At 38.7% G+C, this 13863-nt stretch overlaps 1 protein-coding gene across 5 annotated transcripts in view; it reads left to right on the plus strand.

The window, feature by feature from the left end:
- ACER3 (alkaline ceramidase 3) overlaps positions 1 to 13863 on the plus strand; it is a 162879-nt gene that overhangs the window by 109035 nt on the left and 39981 nt on the right. For 4 of the 5 annotated variants that reach the window (XM_025894282.2, XM_073879758.1, XM_073879757.1 and 1 more), the window contains 3 exons: positions 1232 to 1284; positions 3594 to 3675; positions 6576 to 6611. In XM_025894282.2, coding sequence (XP_025750067.1) covers positions 1232 to 1284; positions 3594 to 3675; positions 6576 to 6611 — 171 coding nt within the window. Of the gene's footprint in view, positions 1 to 886; positions 1001 to 1231; positions 1285 to 3593; positions 3676 to 6575; positions 6612 to 13863 lie in introns of all 5 variants that reach the window. The other variant, XM_073879760.1, reaches the window with a different exon arrangement.

A 13863-nucleotide genomic window follows, 5' to 3' on the forward strand; every position in this document is an offset into this window, starting at 1 on the left:
GCAACTAACACATTTCCTGGTACATAGTAGATATATTATTAAATAATTAATTAAATGCATATCTAGTGAATAAGTTAATTCTATAGGATTGGCTTAAGGATTAGAAATAACCTATCTGCAACATTTAGCTAGTGTCTAGCTTGTAATTTAATACATACAGCTATTATTATTATTGCTAATAACAATATTTTTCAGAAACATAGGTTACTTAGATTAACTAAATAACTTTCCCAGCCATTAATATCCCTTCTTATATATATTAGCAGACATTTTATCCATCTTAGGTATTCTAGGAAAAGGGAAAATGCACAAGAATATTGATAGGACCCACAGACCAATAGATGGTAGACATCATTCTTTCCTGGAGGTATGATATCATAGTTTGTGGTACTGAATGATCTGGGTGGTCCAGTGAGTCAGGCATCCTGCTTAGGTGTGTGCATTAGGATAGATAGATGGACGAGCTTGTTTGTTCGATGACAGTAAACCAACCCCTATAAGCAGAGGGCAGGGAAAGGTGAAAGAAAGAGGCAGGCCACTCCTGGTTGGTAGGTGGCAGTTTTAATAAGCAGAGAGTACCTACATACAAGGCTTATCTTGGGTGGCAGCAATGGGTCCCCCACCTACCCACCAAATCTTTTTTTTTTTTTAAAGATTTTATTTATTTATTTGACAGAGAGATAGAGAGTACAAGTAGGCAGAGAGGCAGCAGAGGGAGAGGGAGAAGCAGGCTCTCCACTGAGCCGGGAGCCCAATGCAGGGCTCGATCCCAGGACCCTGGGATCATGACCCGAGCCGAAGGCAGCCGCTTAACCAACTGAGCCACCCAGGAGCCCCTGCCCACCAAATCTTAAAAGTTTGTAAAGAAGGTCTTAATTTGGTTTAGTCAGGTATACCGTACAGGTGTTTTCAACACCACATCACTATCTCAAGACTCTGTCCTTGGAACAGCCTCTGGGAACAAGAAAGATGAGCAGAACTCCTCTTCCAAGGATAGCGGGTGAGGAGCCTCCAATCGCCTGGGTCCAGCTCACAGGTCAATTGATGGTCACGTCCTTTCAATGACCTTCCCCAACACTCAGAGTAATTAGATGTTAAATATATGAAAGAATTAGTAAAAGATATTAGATAATAAGAGGTGACTGTCATAATCATTCTGATGTTTTATTTTGATTTGTATAATAATTGCACCTCTACAATATTCAAGTCCTCTTATCTTTGTTTCTTATAGCTATTGGATGAACTCCCAATGATTTATAGCTGTTGTATATTTGTGTACTGCATGTAAGTACTTATGTTTCAAGTTCAATTGTTTAATATATTTTAAAATTCATTTTCACCTCATAGTGAATTAAGTAATATAGTTAACCCTGTTACATTATACTGGGAGATTGTAATAGTGTAAAAGGTTATAAATTCTGTGATCTTCCTGTGGAGTATAATCTGTGGGAAGTTATAATAATGTTGTTTATTAACTTTTATGATCTCAAAACCCTAGGGCCAGTTTAAATACTCTTACTTCAATTTGATTTAACTTGTATAATCTTCCTTTCCTTGAGTTATAAATGTAGATAAAAATTTTATATATTAAGCCATAAAAATAATATTTGTGTACTTTGTACCTGTAATTGTGGTAGGTATTATACAAATCATCTCTAATTCTTTCAGTTGTGCAAGATAAATGGGTATTATCCCCATTATATAGATGGTGAAGTGAAGCACAGAGAGATTTAGTAACTTGTCTAAGGATATAAGCAGAATTTATGCTTAGGTGACTTGCCTAAGGCCATGTAGCTGGTAAGTGTCAGAGTTGGAAATTGAATTACAAATTTAATAAACTTACCTTCTAAGTATGCGCTTAATTCCCTAGCACTAGTACTTAAAATTTCTCTAAACTCCTTATATGATGGTTATCTCTTTTCAATATGATCATTAATACTAGCTCAAGTATATTTTCTTCTTCTCCCCCCCCTTTTTTTTTTTGAGAGAGAGAGAGGGTGGGGAGGCAGAGGGAGAGAGAGAATCCCTAGCAGGCTCCACACTCAGCACAGAGCCTGATTTGGGGCTCGATCTCAAGACCCTGAGATCATAACCAGAGCCGACATCACGAGTCTGATGCTTAACTGATTGAGCCACCCAGGCACCCCAAGAATATTTTCTTCTAAAGATATCTGAAAATCAAAATCATTTGAGAAAATATATTACTTAAAAGAGCTCATCTGGGGGCACCTGGGTGGCTCAGTCAGTTAAGTGTCTGCCTTTGGGATCCAGCCACGCATTGGGCTCCCTGCTCCTCAGGGAGTCTGCCTCTCTCTCTCCCTCTCTCCCTCTGGCCCTCCCCCTGCTCTTGCTCTTTCTTTCTCTCTCTTTCAAATAAATAAATAAAATCTTAAAAAAAAAAAATAAAAGAGCTCATCTGAAACTTTTTCTGTAAAGGGACAGGTAGTAATTATTTTAGGTTTCATGGGCCTGTGGTCTCTGTTGCAGCTCTTCAACTGCTATGGTAGCATTGAAGCAGCCATAGACAATATGTAAACAAATGAGTGTGACTGTTCTGGTAAAATTTTATTTACAAAAACAAGCTTGGGTCTTTGGGCAGTAGTTTGCTGCCCCTGATCTAGAAAAGTATTTTCAGGTGAGCTTTTTTAAATGAGTCATCAAGTCACAGAATTTGAAGGTAAAAGAGATCTTAGAAATCATCTGGGCCAACCACCTTTCTGTAGAGATAAGGAAATAGGAGTTGGGTCCAGTTCCCACAGCCAATTAATGAGTAAACTGAGAACTCTCCTGCTGCTTCTACTAAAACATAGGTTCAAAGGTTGGATACCTAACCGATGGTCAAATATTTGTTCATATTTCCTTATTTACTGAGTATTTGCTAGCCTAGTGATTATATACATGAGAAAAAGATTTTATCCCTGCACACAGGAGTTCACAGTCTGGTTGAGGAAACCCGTAAAGAGACAATTATAATAGTGATATTTTCTGTAATAGTGTGCCTTAGTCAAGGATGGCTCATTGCAAGATTTAACCTACTCAAGCCAGCTTGAGTTAAGAGAAATTTATTTAAGGACATGAGGAAATTATATGAAACCCAATAGCAGGAAGTGCAGCGTTACTACCACTCAAGGGCAGCTTCTCTCTCCCACCCTTTTTTTCTCCATTCCTTCTTCTCTGCATGGTCTCGTCTTTGAATTTGCTTTATTTTTCCCTCCATGCAGATCACTTCTCTGCTCATTCATCTTCTCGTCCACTCAATTTAGCTGCCTAAATGTCAGCATCAGACTTTCAATCCATCAGGCTTTATACTTTGACTCTCCACATTTAATTGATTCTGTCTCTGACTCCCAAACTCCCAAGTTTTCAGGAGAGAGCTTCTCATTGACCCAGTTTAAGCCAGGTGCCTTCTGATTTCCCCAGCCTCTTGGAGGCTCTGGGTGGTACAAGTTCCCTGAGATAAGAGTTTGGGTGGGAGGAAATGATGGGCATCACTAGACCCAAAGGTGTGTATACAAGTGGTAAGACAGCATTCTATTTGTTTTACTAGTTATATATTCTAAAATAAGTTTCTTTCTCTCTCTCTTTTTTAAAAGGTTTGAATGTTTCAAGATGAAGAACTCTGTAAACTACCACCTGCTTTTTATTTTAGTTCTATTCAGTTTAATAGTAACCACAGTAAGTCATATCTTGTTTCTAACAGATTAAGCATGTGATATGGATTTGAGAATTATCAGGGTATAGGTAGTACTAGAAATGTGGGAATAGATGAACTGGCACAAAGATAGCATGAACCATTAAGATGACCAAAGATGCAACCCTATGGAACACTTCTTTTTTTTTTTTTTTTTTTAAGATTTTATTTATTTATTTGACAGAGAGAGACACAGCAAGAGAGGGAACACAAGCAGGGGGAGTGGGAGAGGGAGAAGCAGGTCTCCCGCCGAGCAGGGAGCCCGATGCGGGGCTCGACCCCAGGACCCTGGTGGGATCATGACCTGAGCCAAAGGCAGATGCTTAACGACTGAGCCACCCAGGCACCCCCACTGCTTTTTTTTTTTTTTAACAGAGTTAAACAAGAGTATATTGTTTGTTATTCACAGCCTGTCAGTTTGCAAACTTTCATAATGCCTAAAGATTTCAATAAGAGTCATCACTTTAAAAAAAAAACTATATACATTCAAGGTATAAAACATGATGCTTTGATACATAGTGAAATGATTACGCTAGGCAAGCTAATTAACATATCTTCTCACCTGTGTGTGTGTGTGAGAGAGAGAGATAGAGAGAGATGAGACCACATGAAATCTATTCTCTTAGGAAATTGCCAGTATTCAACCCAGTATTAACCATAATTACCATGCTGTACATGGGAACACTGACATTTGAGGGTCAGGTAGAAGAAATGGAGCTAGCGAAGGAGACCTAGAATAAGTAATCAGAGATCTAGGAAAACGAGAGAGCCCAATATAACAGAGTACAAAGAGATTTCTAGAAGGAATAACAGTATTAGTTGCCTCTGAGAGGATGAGTAAAATAAAGATTGAAGTTTGACCTATAAAAATTTCAATTAAAAGACCCAAGTGACCAAGGCGCCTGGGTGGCTCAGTTGGTTAAACAGCTGCTTTCGGCTCGGGTCATGATCCCAGGATCCTGGGATCGAGCCCCACATTGGGCTCCCAGCTCAGCGGGGAGTCTGCTTCTCCTTCTCACTCTCCTTCTGTGCTCTCTATCTCAAATAAATAAATCTTAAAAAAAAGAGAGAGACTAAAGTCCAGAGAGTTTTAGTGATTTGCCTGGCCAGCCAAGTTTATATGGAGAATTGGTGGCAGAGTTAAAACTGTACCCCTTTGTAAGTTCAGAACTGATGTGGTCAGAATTACAGGCTTGGGAGTCAGTCAGATCTGAGTTTGGACCAACACTGTTACTTAATAACTGGGAACCTTGGGCAAGTTACTTAATCTCCCTGCGTTAATTTCCTCATCTGTAAAATGAAGATAATAATAGCATACATTTCGTATTAGTTGTAAAAATTAATACCTGGCACACAGTAAGGACTCCATAATTCTTTCACCTTAAAAAATATCTTTAAGAGGCATTTCCTTTTGCATTTCTTTTATTAATAGCAGTGGTTATATGAAATTATGCAAAGGGAAATTAGTATTTTGAAACAACACATTTCAGAGATGAAAAGCATTCTTCCTTACTGAGTTTAGAGTTACAGATATATAGTGTCTTATATACATCTTACTATTAAAGCTCTATGGATGCTTAAAGGAAATACTCTGCTCTTACTGTGTGAGGGTAGGAACTTTCTCCCAAAATAAGAAATTTTGCAGCCAAATTGTAAAATTACATAAAATTTTTGTGAGGTCAGCTCTACATTAAATGAGGATATAGAGATACCTGAGCACAGCCTTTGCTGTCAAAGAGATGACTGCCTTGCAGGGGAGAGAAACAAACCAATAAATTACATGATGTTTAAACATGGTCAGTGAGGGCATAAAGGAGGGTGAATGGCTGCTCCTGCTGAATGGAGAAGGGACCAGGAAAGTCTTCAAGAAAGAGGGATAGTTTGAGCGGGATCCTGGGAGATGAATGTTTGCCAGCATGCGAGGATTTCTGAACAAAGTAAAGAGCAGCATGTTTAAAGATGTGGAAGCACTGTACTTTCTGGAGCCTAGGATGAAAAAGGGACAAGAGGAGAACAGTGAGGCCAGGCAGAAAGTCAGGAGTGAAATCATGGAAAGCTTTGAAATTTGGACTTTGTCTTGTAAGTGATGGGAGCCATTTCAGGATTATGATTTGAATTTTGTTTCCTCTCTACCATGTCATTTTAAAGGCATACTCCTACAGGGCAGTAAATGCATGCTAAAGCCTAAATAGGCATTGAACTTAATCACCCAAATGATATTGGAGCCTAAAACTAAGATATGTGTAATTGGGAATGCATTTAGGTGATGAGTTATGCATCTAGGTGAGTGTGTTTGGAAGTAAAAGAAAGCACAAGAAATTTGTTTTAAATGTTTTCAGTTACTGAGCATGCATTATATGCTAAATACTTTCATGTATTTTAGCTTATTATTCCTCACCACTGTTACTCCCATTATCCAGATAAGGAAAAAATGAGTCTTTTGGTTAAGTGATTTGCTCAAGGTCTATAGCAAGTAAGTGGCAGACTCTGAAATTTACCACCTGTCTCTAAGTCCAGTGTTCTTTGTGTTGTAGAAAAAATGTGTTATAGACGTTGTCAACAGAACCTCTTCACCCCTCCTATCTGAGTAGCTGTGCCCTTCCCTGATGCTGATGTGGAAGCTAAGAGGCCAGAGTAACCCACAATAGCTTTGAAACATTTAGTTTACCACGGTAAAGCTAGCACTGGGGGAGACCCACCTGTAGGTACTAGCCCTTCTGTGGCACGCCACCTCATCTGATTGGTTTTACGTGACTAGAGTCACATCTAAGTAGCAGGACTAGGGAAGCAAGAGAGGTTTGGGATTTGCAGAATGGTTGGAATAAGTTTTCTTCCCCTTCAATAATGCGCTTCATTCACATGTGTTTCTTTTAATATTTTGTAGGTTTACCTTAAGGTAAAGGAGCCTATATTCCATCAGGTAATTTTAAAAAATTATTACACACTTGATTGTTTAACAGTACTTGCCTGCATTGTGTTTCCCTTTCTGGTAAATTATATGTGATACAGTTTCTGAAAATAAAATGGTAGATGTCCTATGAAAGTGTTTAAAACAGAGTTTGCAAACTCAAGTGCTAAAGGATGCCAATGCCCAGGCCTGGCTGGCTTTGGTAGTCAGTAATGCAGGTGTAGCATTGCTCTTATAAGAAAAAAACACAAAGCATTCATGCACATACACATACAAGGTCCTTTTTATGACATTATTTTCTAGAAAAGATAGACTGAAAATTCCTTGAATATTTCCCCTCCTAATATTTTATGAATTTTTTAATGTGGGAGGTTATTTACATTGAGGAAAGCAGACATAGGAAACTTTGCTGTAGGAAATAATGATTTAAGTGTATCCCATAATGAAACCAGAGGAAAATAAAGTAGTAGACCCTAAATAAAGAGAGCCATTGTTAATTGAGTGCTCTCATGTGCCTGGCGCTATGACCATTACTGCACAGACTCTAATCTCCCCAGCAGTCCTACAAATTAGGGATTACTGTTCACATTTTAAAGGAAATGAGCTCAGAGCTACTGAGAATTTGCCCAGCAGTTACACAGTTATTAAGGAGCAGAGCCAGGATTGTAACCTAGATTTGTTTGACTCCTATCACAATTCTTTTAACAAACTAGAAAACAAACAAACAATAAGTAAGGACACATTTCAGGAGTATCAGAAGCCTTGTAGTTTTAGAATATTTTGTGCTTTTATAAAAAGTAAGCGTTCCTGTATCTTTTTAAACTTAAACTAGATAATAATCATCTAACTGAAACCTGTTTCTTAAATTCCAAAACTACATTATTGTGCCTTGCTTTTCTTTTCTTTTTTTTTTTTTTTTAAAGATTTTATTTATTTATTCATGAGAGACACAGCGAGAGAGAGGCAGAGGGAGAAGCAGGCTCCCAAGGAGCAGGGAGCCCGATGCGGGACTCGATCCCAGGACTCTGGGATCATGACCTGAGCCGAAGGCAGACGCTTAACCATCTGAGCCACCCAGGCGCCCTGTGCCTTGCTTTTCTACAGGCGAGCCTAAAGTAGATATTACAAGAGAGGACATCCTCACTTTCCTGTTTATTTTAGCTTGAAGTATGTCATTATGGAATTACCTCTTTATTTAGAAAGATTTATTGAAGGACACCTGGGTGGCTCAGTTGTTAAGCATCTGCCCTCGGCTCAGGTCATGACCCCAGGGTCCTGGGATCAAGCCCTGCTCCCCGCTCAGCAGGGAGCCTGCTCCTCCCTCTGCCTGCTGCTCTCCCTACTTGTGTACTCTCTCTCTCTCTCTCTCTCTCTCTCTCTCGGTGTCAAATAAATAAATAAAATCTTTTAAAAAAAATTTATTGACATACTGTAGAGGATGAAGTTTATATGAAGACTACTTCACTTTTATAAATTTCTTATTTGTCTTTATAAGAAAGAAAAATCATAAGCACAAAAAAAACAATTCGGAAATTTGGGGTTAATTTTTGTAAGTTTATGATCAATTTTCCATTTTGTGTTTTAGACCTATTTTATAGTGTGTTTATGTAATAAAAGTAACAAACTCTTCATCTAACTTCCCATGCTGCAACTCTCATGTGTTTTTTCAGTAATACATATCTTCTTTTCTGTAGATAGTAGTGAATGTTTGCTAATAGGAAGGGAGGGAGGGAGGATGAAAGCTTATAGCTATGGGTTATATACTAGGCCTCTCAGGAGGGAAGTGAAGAAGTAGAGGAATGGTAGGGTGAAGTGGGTAAGTAGTCTGAAGGTAGAAGACATTCATTCATTCAACAGATGTCCACTGTGTACCTTCTCAGTACCAAATTCTGAGCTTGAAGTTGGAAATACAGAGGCAGTGGAGCAAAAATTTGAATATCTAAAATCAGGCAGACCTGGATTCATATCGAGTCTCTACTTACTAACTGTATACCCTGGACAAGTACTCAACTTCTTTGAGCTTTGGTTTCCTCATTATTCCACAACCACTTTTTAAGTGCCTTCAGTATGCCAGGTGCTGGACTACGCATAAGAGAAATACTAGTGAATAAAATAAGGGGTCTCTGCTCTTGAGGAGCTCATTATACTGTATCTCTAAAATTGGTATAATAATTTACTAAGGTTGTCTGAAGATTAAATGAGGTGATGCTGGGGTGCCTGGCTGGCTCAGTCAATAGAATATGTGACTCTTCATCCCAGGGTTGTAAGTTCGAGCCCTATGTTGGGTGTAGAGATGACTTAAAAATAAAATCTTTTTAAAAATAAAATAAATTTAAAAATAAATGAGATAATGCATATAAAGCCCCTACCACATGGTAAGCAGTCAGTAAATGTTAACTAATATTAATAAACCAAGGCAAGTAAGATATGGTTACTGGTCTCAAGGAGCTCACTGGATAGATAGACTTGTAAAAAAAGGTATTTATAGTATGTATGTAAAAGCAGTGCTAATGTAGACAAGGGTGCAGTCTGTCTGCTTAGATGACTCAGGATAGGATTACAAAATATAACTATTGCATATAGCTAAATTATTACTTCCTCTAATATTGAAAAACAAAATAGGGAAGATGACCTACTATTGTAATACAGTAGTATTTCTCGCTATTTGTAATGTTTTATTTGAAGAGGTCTTTGCCCCAAAGTCTAATCTGGAATATTCTTTGCTGTCCTGTTAAGTAATTAGAATTGATTTTCTTCTTTTTAAAAAGTAAGCTCCACACCCAGCGTTGGGCTTGAACTCACAACCCTGAGATCAAGAGCTGCATGCTCTACTGACTGAGCCAGCCAGGTGGGCCAGGCGCCCCAGAATTGATACTTTTTATTTGTACTTAATGGCTTAAAAAAATCTATTCCTAATTAGTTTCTGAGTATCATTCTTAAGAAAAGAGAACTGCTTTTTCTGAGAATCTTCTTTTTGTCTGAGTTTGTGGAATATCGCTCTTATTCTTTTATATCACTGTTGATCTTATATGCAGAAATTTGGAAAAATTGTTTTGAAATTTGTAATTAGAAAAATTGTTTTGGAATTTGTGGCTAAATTTACAGTAAGTTTCAAGATCTTAGAAATAATGGAAAAAGGAGGGAAGAGCAATGTTATCTAATATAAAGGAACTCTGGCTCGAGAGTTTGGAGTTTTGATTTCTTACCACTTTGATTTCTTGAAGTTTGGAATCTCAGTTTCTTGCCACTTCGTTATCCATGGACATGCTGTGCCTGTTCTTCAGTTTCCTCATCTATAAAATGTTTAAAACAAGGAGAGGTTTTCTTTCAACAAGGATAATATAAAAATACTACATAAGGTAAAGCACAAGGCAATGAATACAGTAATAGTGTGACAATAAAGTACATATGAAGGTGTAAGATTACGGGGTTAAGTTTCTGCCTATGATAATCACAGAAAGCTTCTGAAAGGAGATATTTGAGTAGGGACCAGACAGATAAGTGGTGGTGATATACAATTAGAAGGAAAGAGTTAATGAACACTTTAAAGGTATCTGCCACAGCCAGGATGATTGTCTTGTTAACCAGATTAGCTTCCCTGAAGGAGAAAATACTGATAACAGTTTTACTTTACTGTATTAAATCCAAGGTGATCTACACATCTCCAAAAGAAAGCCAAATGCTATTTATTTAATTTGATGGCCTTGCAAAGGATAATGCTAAAATCATATGCCAGCCACATTCAGTAGAAAGACTAATATATCTTAAGTAAGAAAGCAACAACAAAAAAAGTATACATGAAAATAGGTTAAGAGAACTTTAGTTAGTGAACCCTCTTTAAACCAATTAATTAATCAGTAATTGAATATCTCAGATGAGATTTCATCTATTATCTCAGAGAGTACTATTGCTTAAAATCTTCCTGCCAAAGTAGCTGTCTCCTAGAGATTATTTCTAGACAGGACACATCAGTATTTTACTACTCTCCCTTCTAACTTAACCCTCAAGGTTTGTAAGAAGGAGCGTATTATATAAACAAATTGAAAAACAGGAACTTAAGCAGATTTATTTAAATTTTATTCTGTTATTTTTTTAAGGACTTTATCTATTTGACAGAGAGAGCACAAGCAGAGGGAGCGGCAGGCAGAAGGAGAGGGAGAAGCAGGCTCCCCGCTGAGCAGGGAGACCAATGCGGGGCTCGATCCCAGGACCCCGGGATCGTGACCTGGGCCGAAGGCAGCCGCTTAATGACTGAGCCACCCAGGCTTCCCCTGTTATGTTTTATTTGTGCCATTTTATTACAAATTAGGGATATAAGGAACTTACTATGTACGCACACTTGGAAAAGAAGCTGACGTTTTTTAGTATCTGCTACGTGCTGAGTATTATATACTCTTTCATATAGTTTTTTTTAAAGATTTATTTATTTGACAGAGAGAGAGAGAGCAAGCGAGAGAGCACAAGGAGGGGGAGGAGCAGGCAGAGGGTGAAGGAGAAGCAGGCTTCCCACTGGGCAGGGAGCCCAATGCGGGTTCCATCCCAGGATCCTGAGATCATGATCTGAGCTGAAGGCAGAGGCTTAACTGACTGAGCCACCCAGGCGCCCCTCTTTCATATAGTTTATACAGATTGACTTACCTATTACCTTACTAAATATCAACAAACCTGTATAGAAATTGCCATCTTCATTTTATTTATTTATTTATTTTAAGATTTTGTTTATTTACTTGACAGAGACACAGAGAGAGAGGGAACACAAGCAGGGGGAGTGAGAGAGGGAGAAGCAGGCTTCCTGGGGAGCAGGGAGCCCGGTGAGGGCTCAATCCCAGGACCCTGGGACCATGACCCGAGCCAAAGGCAGACACCTAACAACTGAGCCCCCCAAGCGCCCCACCATCTTCATTTTATAGGTGAGATAACTGAGAGTCAGAAAGGTTAAATAATTTGTCCGGTGTTTCTCACCTAGTCACTAGCAGTGCTGAAAATTGAACCCAGGTCTATTTTATTCCAAAGCCCATATTCCTTCTTTTTTTTTTTTTAAGATTTATTTTATTTTATTTATTTGACAAAGAGAGAGACAGAGACAGCAAGAGAGGGAACACAAGCAGGGGGAGTGGGAGAGGGAGAAGCAGGCTTCCCGTGGAGCAGGGAGCCCGATGCAGGGCTCGATCCCAGGACCCCGGGATCATGACCTGAGCCGAAGGCAGATGCTTAACGACTTGAGCCACCCAGGCGCCCTAGCCCATATTCCTTCTATGATATGATGATGCCCCTGTAGCAGATTACTTTGGAATTTAATTTATTATCAGAATGAAAATATTTTTAGGTGAAAAGTATAAGGAGCAAAAAAGTATGTATTCTATTTTCTTTTATTTTAAAAATGACTAATACTAGAATATGCATAGAAAAAAGTTGTGAAGGTCATGTGGCTACCTCTAGCTGCAAGAGAGACTGAGAAATCAAGCTTTTATAGCTGGACATATTGTTGGCCAAATAAAATCAGTCTTCTATTAAGACAAAAAAACATGAGAGATTGGTTACTGAGTGAGTCACTAGCAGGGTCTGCCACAGATCCTAGGAGAGAATCAGAATGTATGGGGTGGAGGTACTTGTAGAAAGAAGAAAATTAATTTGGAAAAGCCTCAGTGCACTGCCAGAGAGTATAGGTTCAAACTTATCCATTATTTGATGTGTTTAACATACTCCTTGAACAATCCATTCCCCTTGACTTCTGTATGGTGATGATTCCTAAATCTCATTTTTTCAGTTTAGATTTTTTCTTCTAAGATTTAGACCCAGATATCTAACATCTGTTCTCAGAGATATCTACATGGATATCTCACTGACACCTCAAACTCTGAACATATCTAGAAATGAAATCACCATTTTTCTCTCCAGTATTTCTTCTCTTTCTTATTCCCTAACCCAAGGAACAATTTCACCATGTACCTAACTGCTAAAGTCGTAAACCAGGCCATTGTTGACTTTCCCAACTCTTCCTAACTGCCATATCAAATTATTATCAGTCCAAGCCCTAAATAGCTCTCTAATCTGTTTCTCTCTATTCCCACTGATATTACCCTGGTTCAGGCCCCATTACCTAGGTTACCTGTCATTAGTTGGTTTTCCATTGGCCTTGACTCCCTCTAATTCATTCTCTACCCAGCAAGAGAGGGACACGAGTGATCATGTTGCACTATCACTGAAACTTCCATTGACTTCCCTTTTTTATAAGGTAAATTTCAACTCATCCTGACCTGAAAAGCCAGACTTGACCTCTGATTTTACCTTTCTGACTTCATTTTTCCCACTCTTGCCTCCAACAATATATTCTAGACATACTTTCTTTTTTCCTATAAGCAATGCCAGTTACTTTCTTCCAGCTCCAATCGCTCTCTCTCTCTCTTTTTTTCTTTTTTTTTTTGAGAGAGAGACAAAGTACATGTGCATGGGGTGGGGAGGGGCAGAGGGAGAGAGAGAATCTCAAGCAGTTTCCACACCCAGAGCACACCCTGACACAAGGGCTTAATCTCAAGACACAAGATCATGACCTGAGCTGAAATCAAGAGTCCAATACTTAATTGACTCAGCCACCCAGGCGCCCCTTTTCTAGCTTCTCTTAATAATATTTCAGTGATTCTTGGGTGCCTGGGTGGCTCAGTCGGTTAAGCGACTGCCTTCAGCTCAGGTCACAATCCTGGAGTCCCTGGATCGAGTCCCGCATCCGCTTCTCCCTCTGACCCTCTTTGCTCTCATGCTCTCTGTCTCTCATTCTCTCTCTCTCAAATAAATAAATAAAATCTTAAAAAAAAAATATTTCAGTGATTCTTAATGATGTTTCTAGTAATGCTTCAATTATAAAATTAAAAATCATATCCTCCATAAAAGTCTTTCCAATCTGCATAAGTCTAGGTGGCTTTCGTATATGCTTACAAAGTACCCTGTATAGTCCCTGTCACAGAGTTTAAATACTACATTTTCAGTTGCCTGATTACTTACCTCTTTCCACACTAGGTTGTAATTGCTGTGAGGGCAGGGATCATGCCTTCCTTGTTCACCATTAGAGCATCATGGCTGCATCTGTGGATTTAATCTGGCAATCAGCTTCTAATCAGGTTTAATCTAATGCTGTGTTTACTTAGCTCTGTAAAGGGATACATGGTGGAGAATACAGCAGGTATAACATTTTCATCTTATCAGGAGATCCAGAGCTATTTATATGTACAGATTCTTTTGCCCTCTCATCCACATAAGTTATGTACAG

Source organism: Callorhinus ursinus, unplaced genomic scaffold, assembly GCF_003265705.2.
Source record: "Callorhinus ursinus isolate GAN/ISIS: 27379988/994484 unplaced genomic scaffold, GSC_fseal_2.0 scaffold35, whole genome shotgun sequence".
NCBI classification, from domain to species: Eukaryota; Metazoa; Chordata; class Mammalia; order Carnivora; family Otariidae; genus Callorhinus; species Callorhinus ursinus.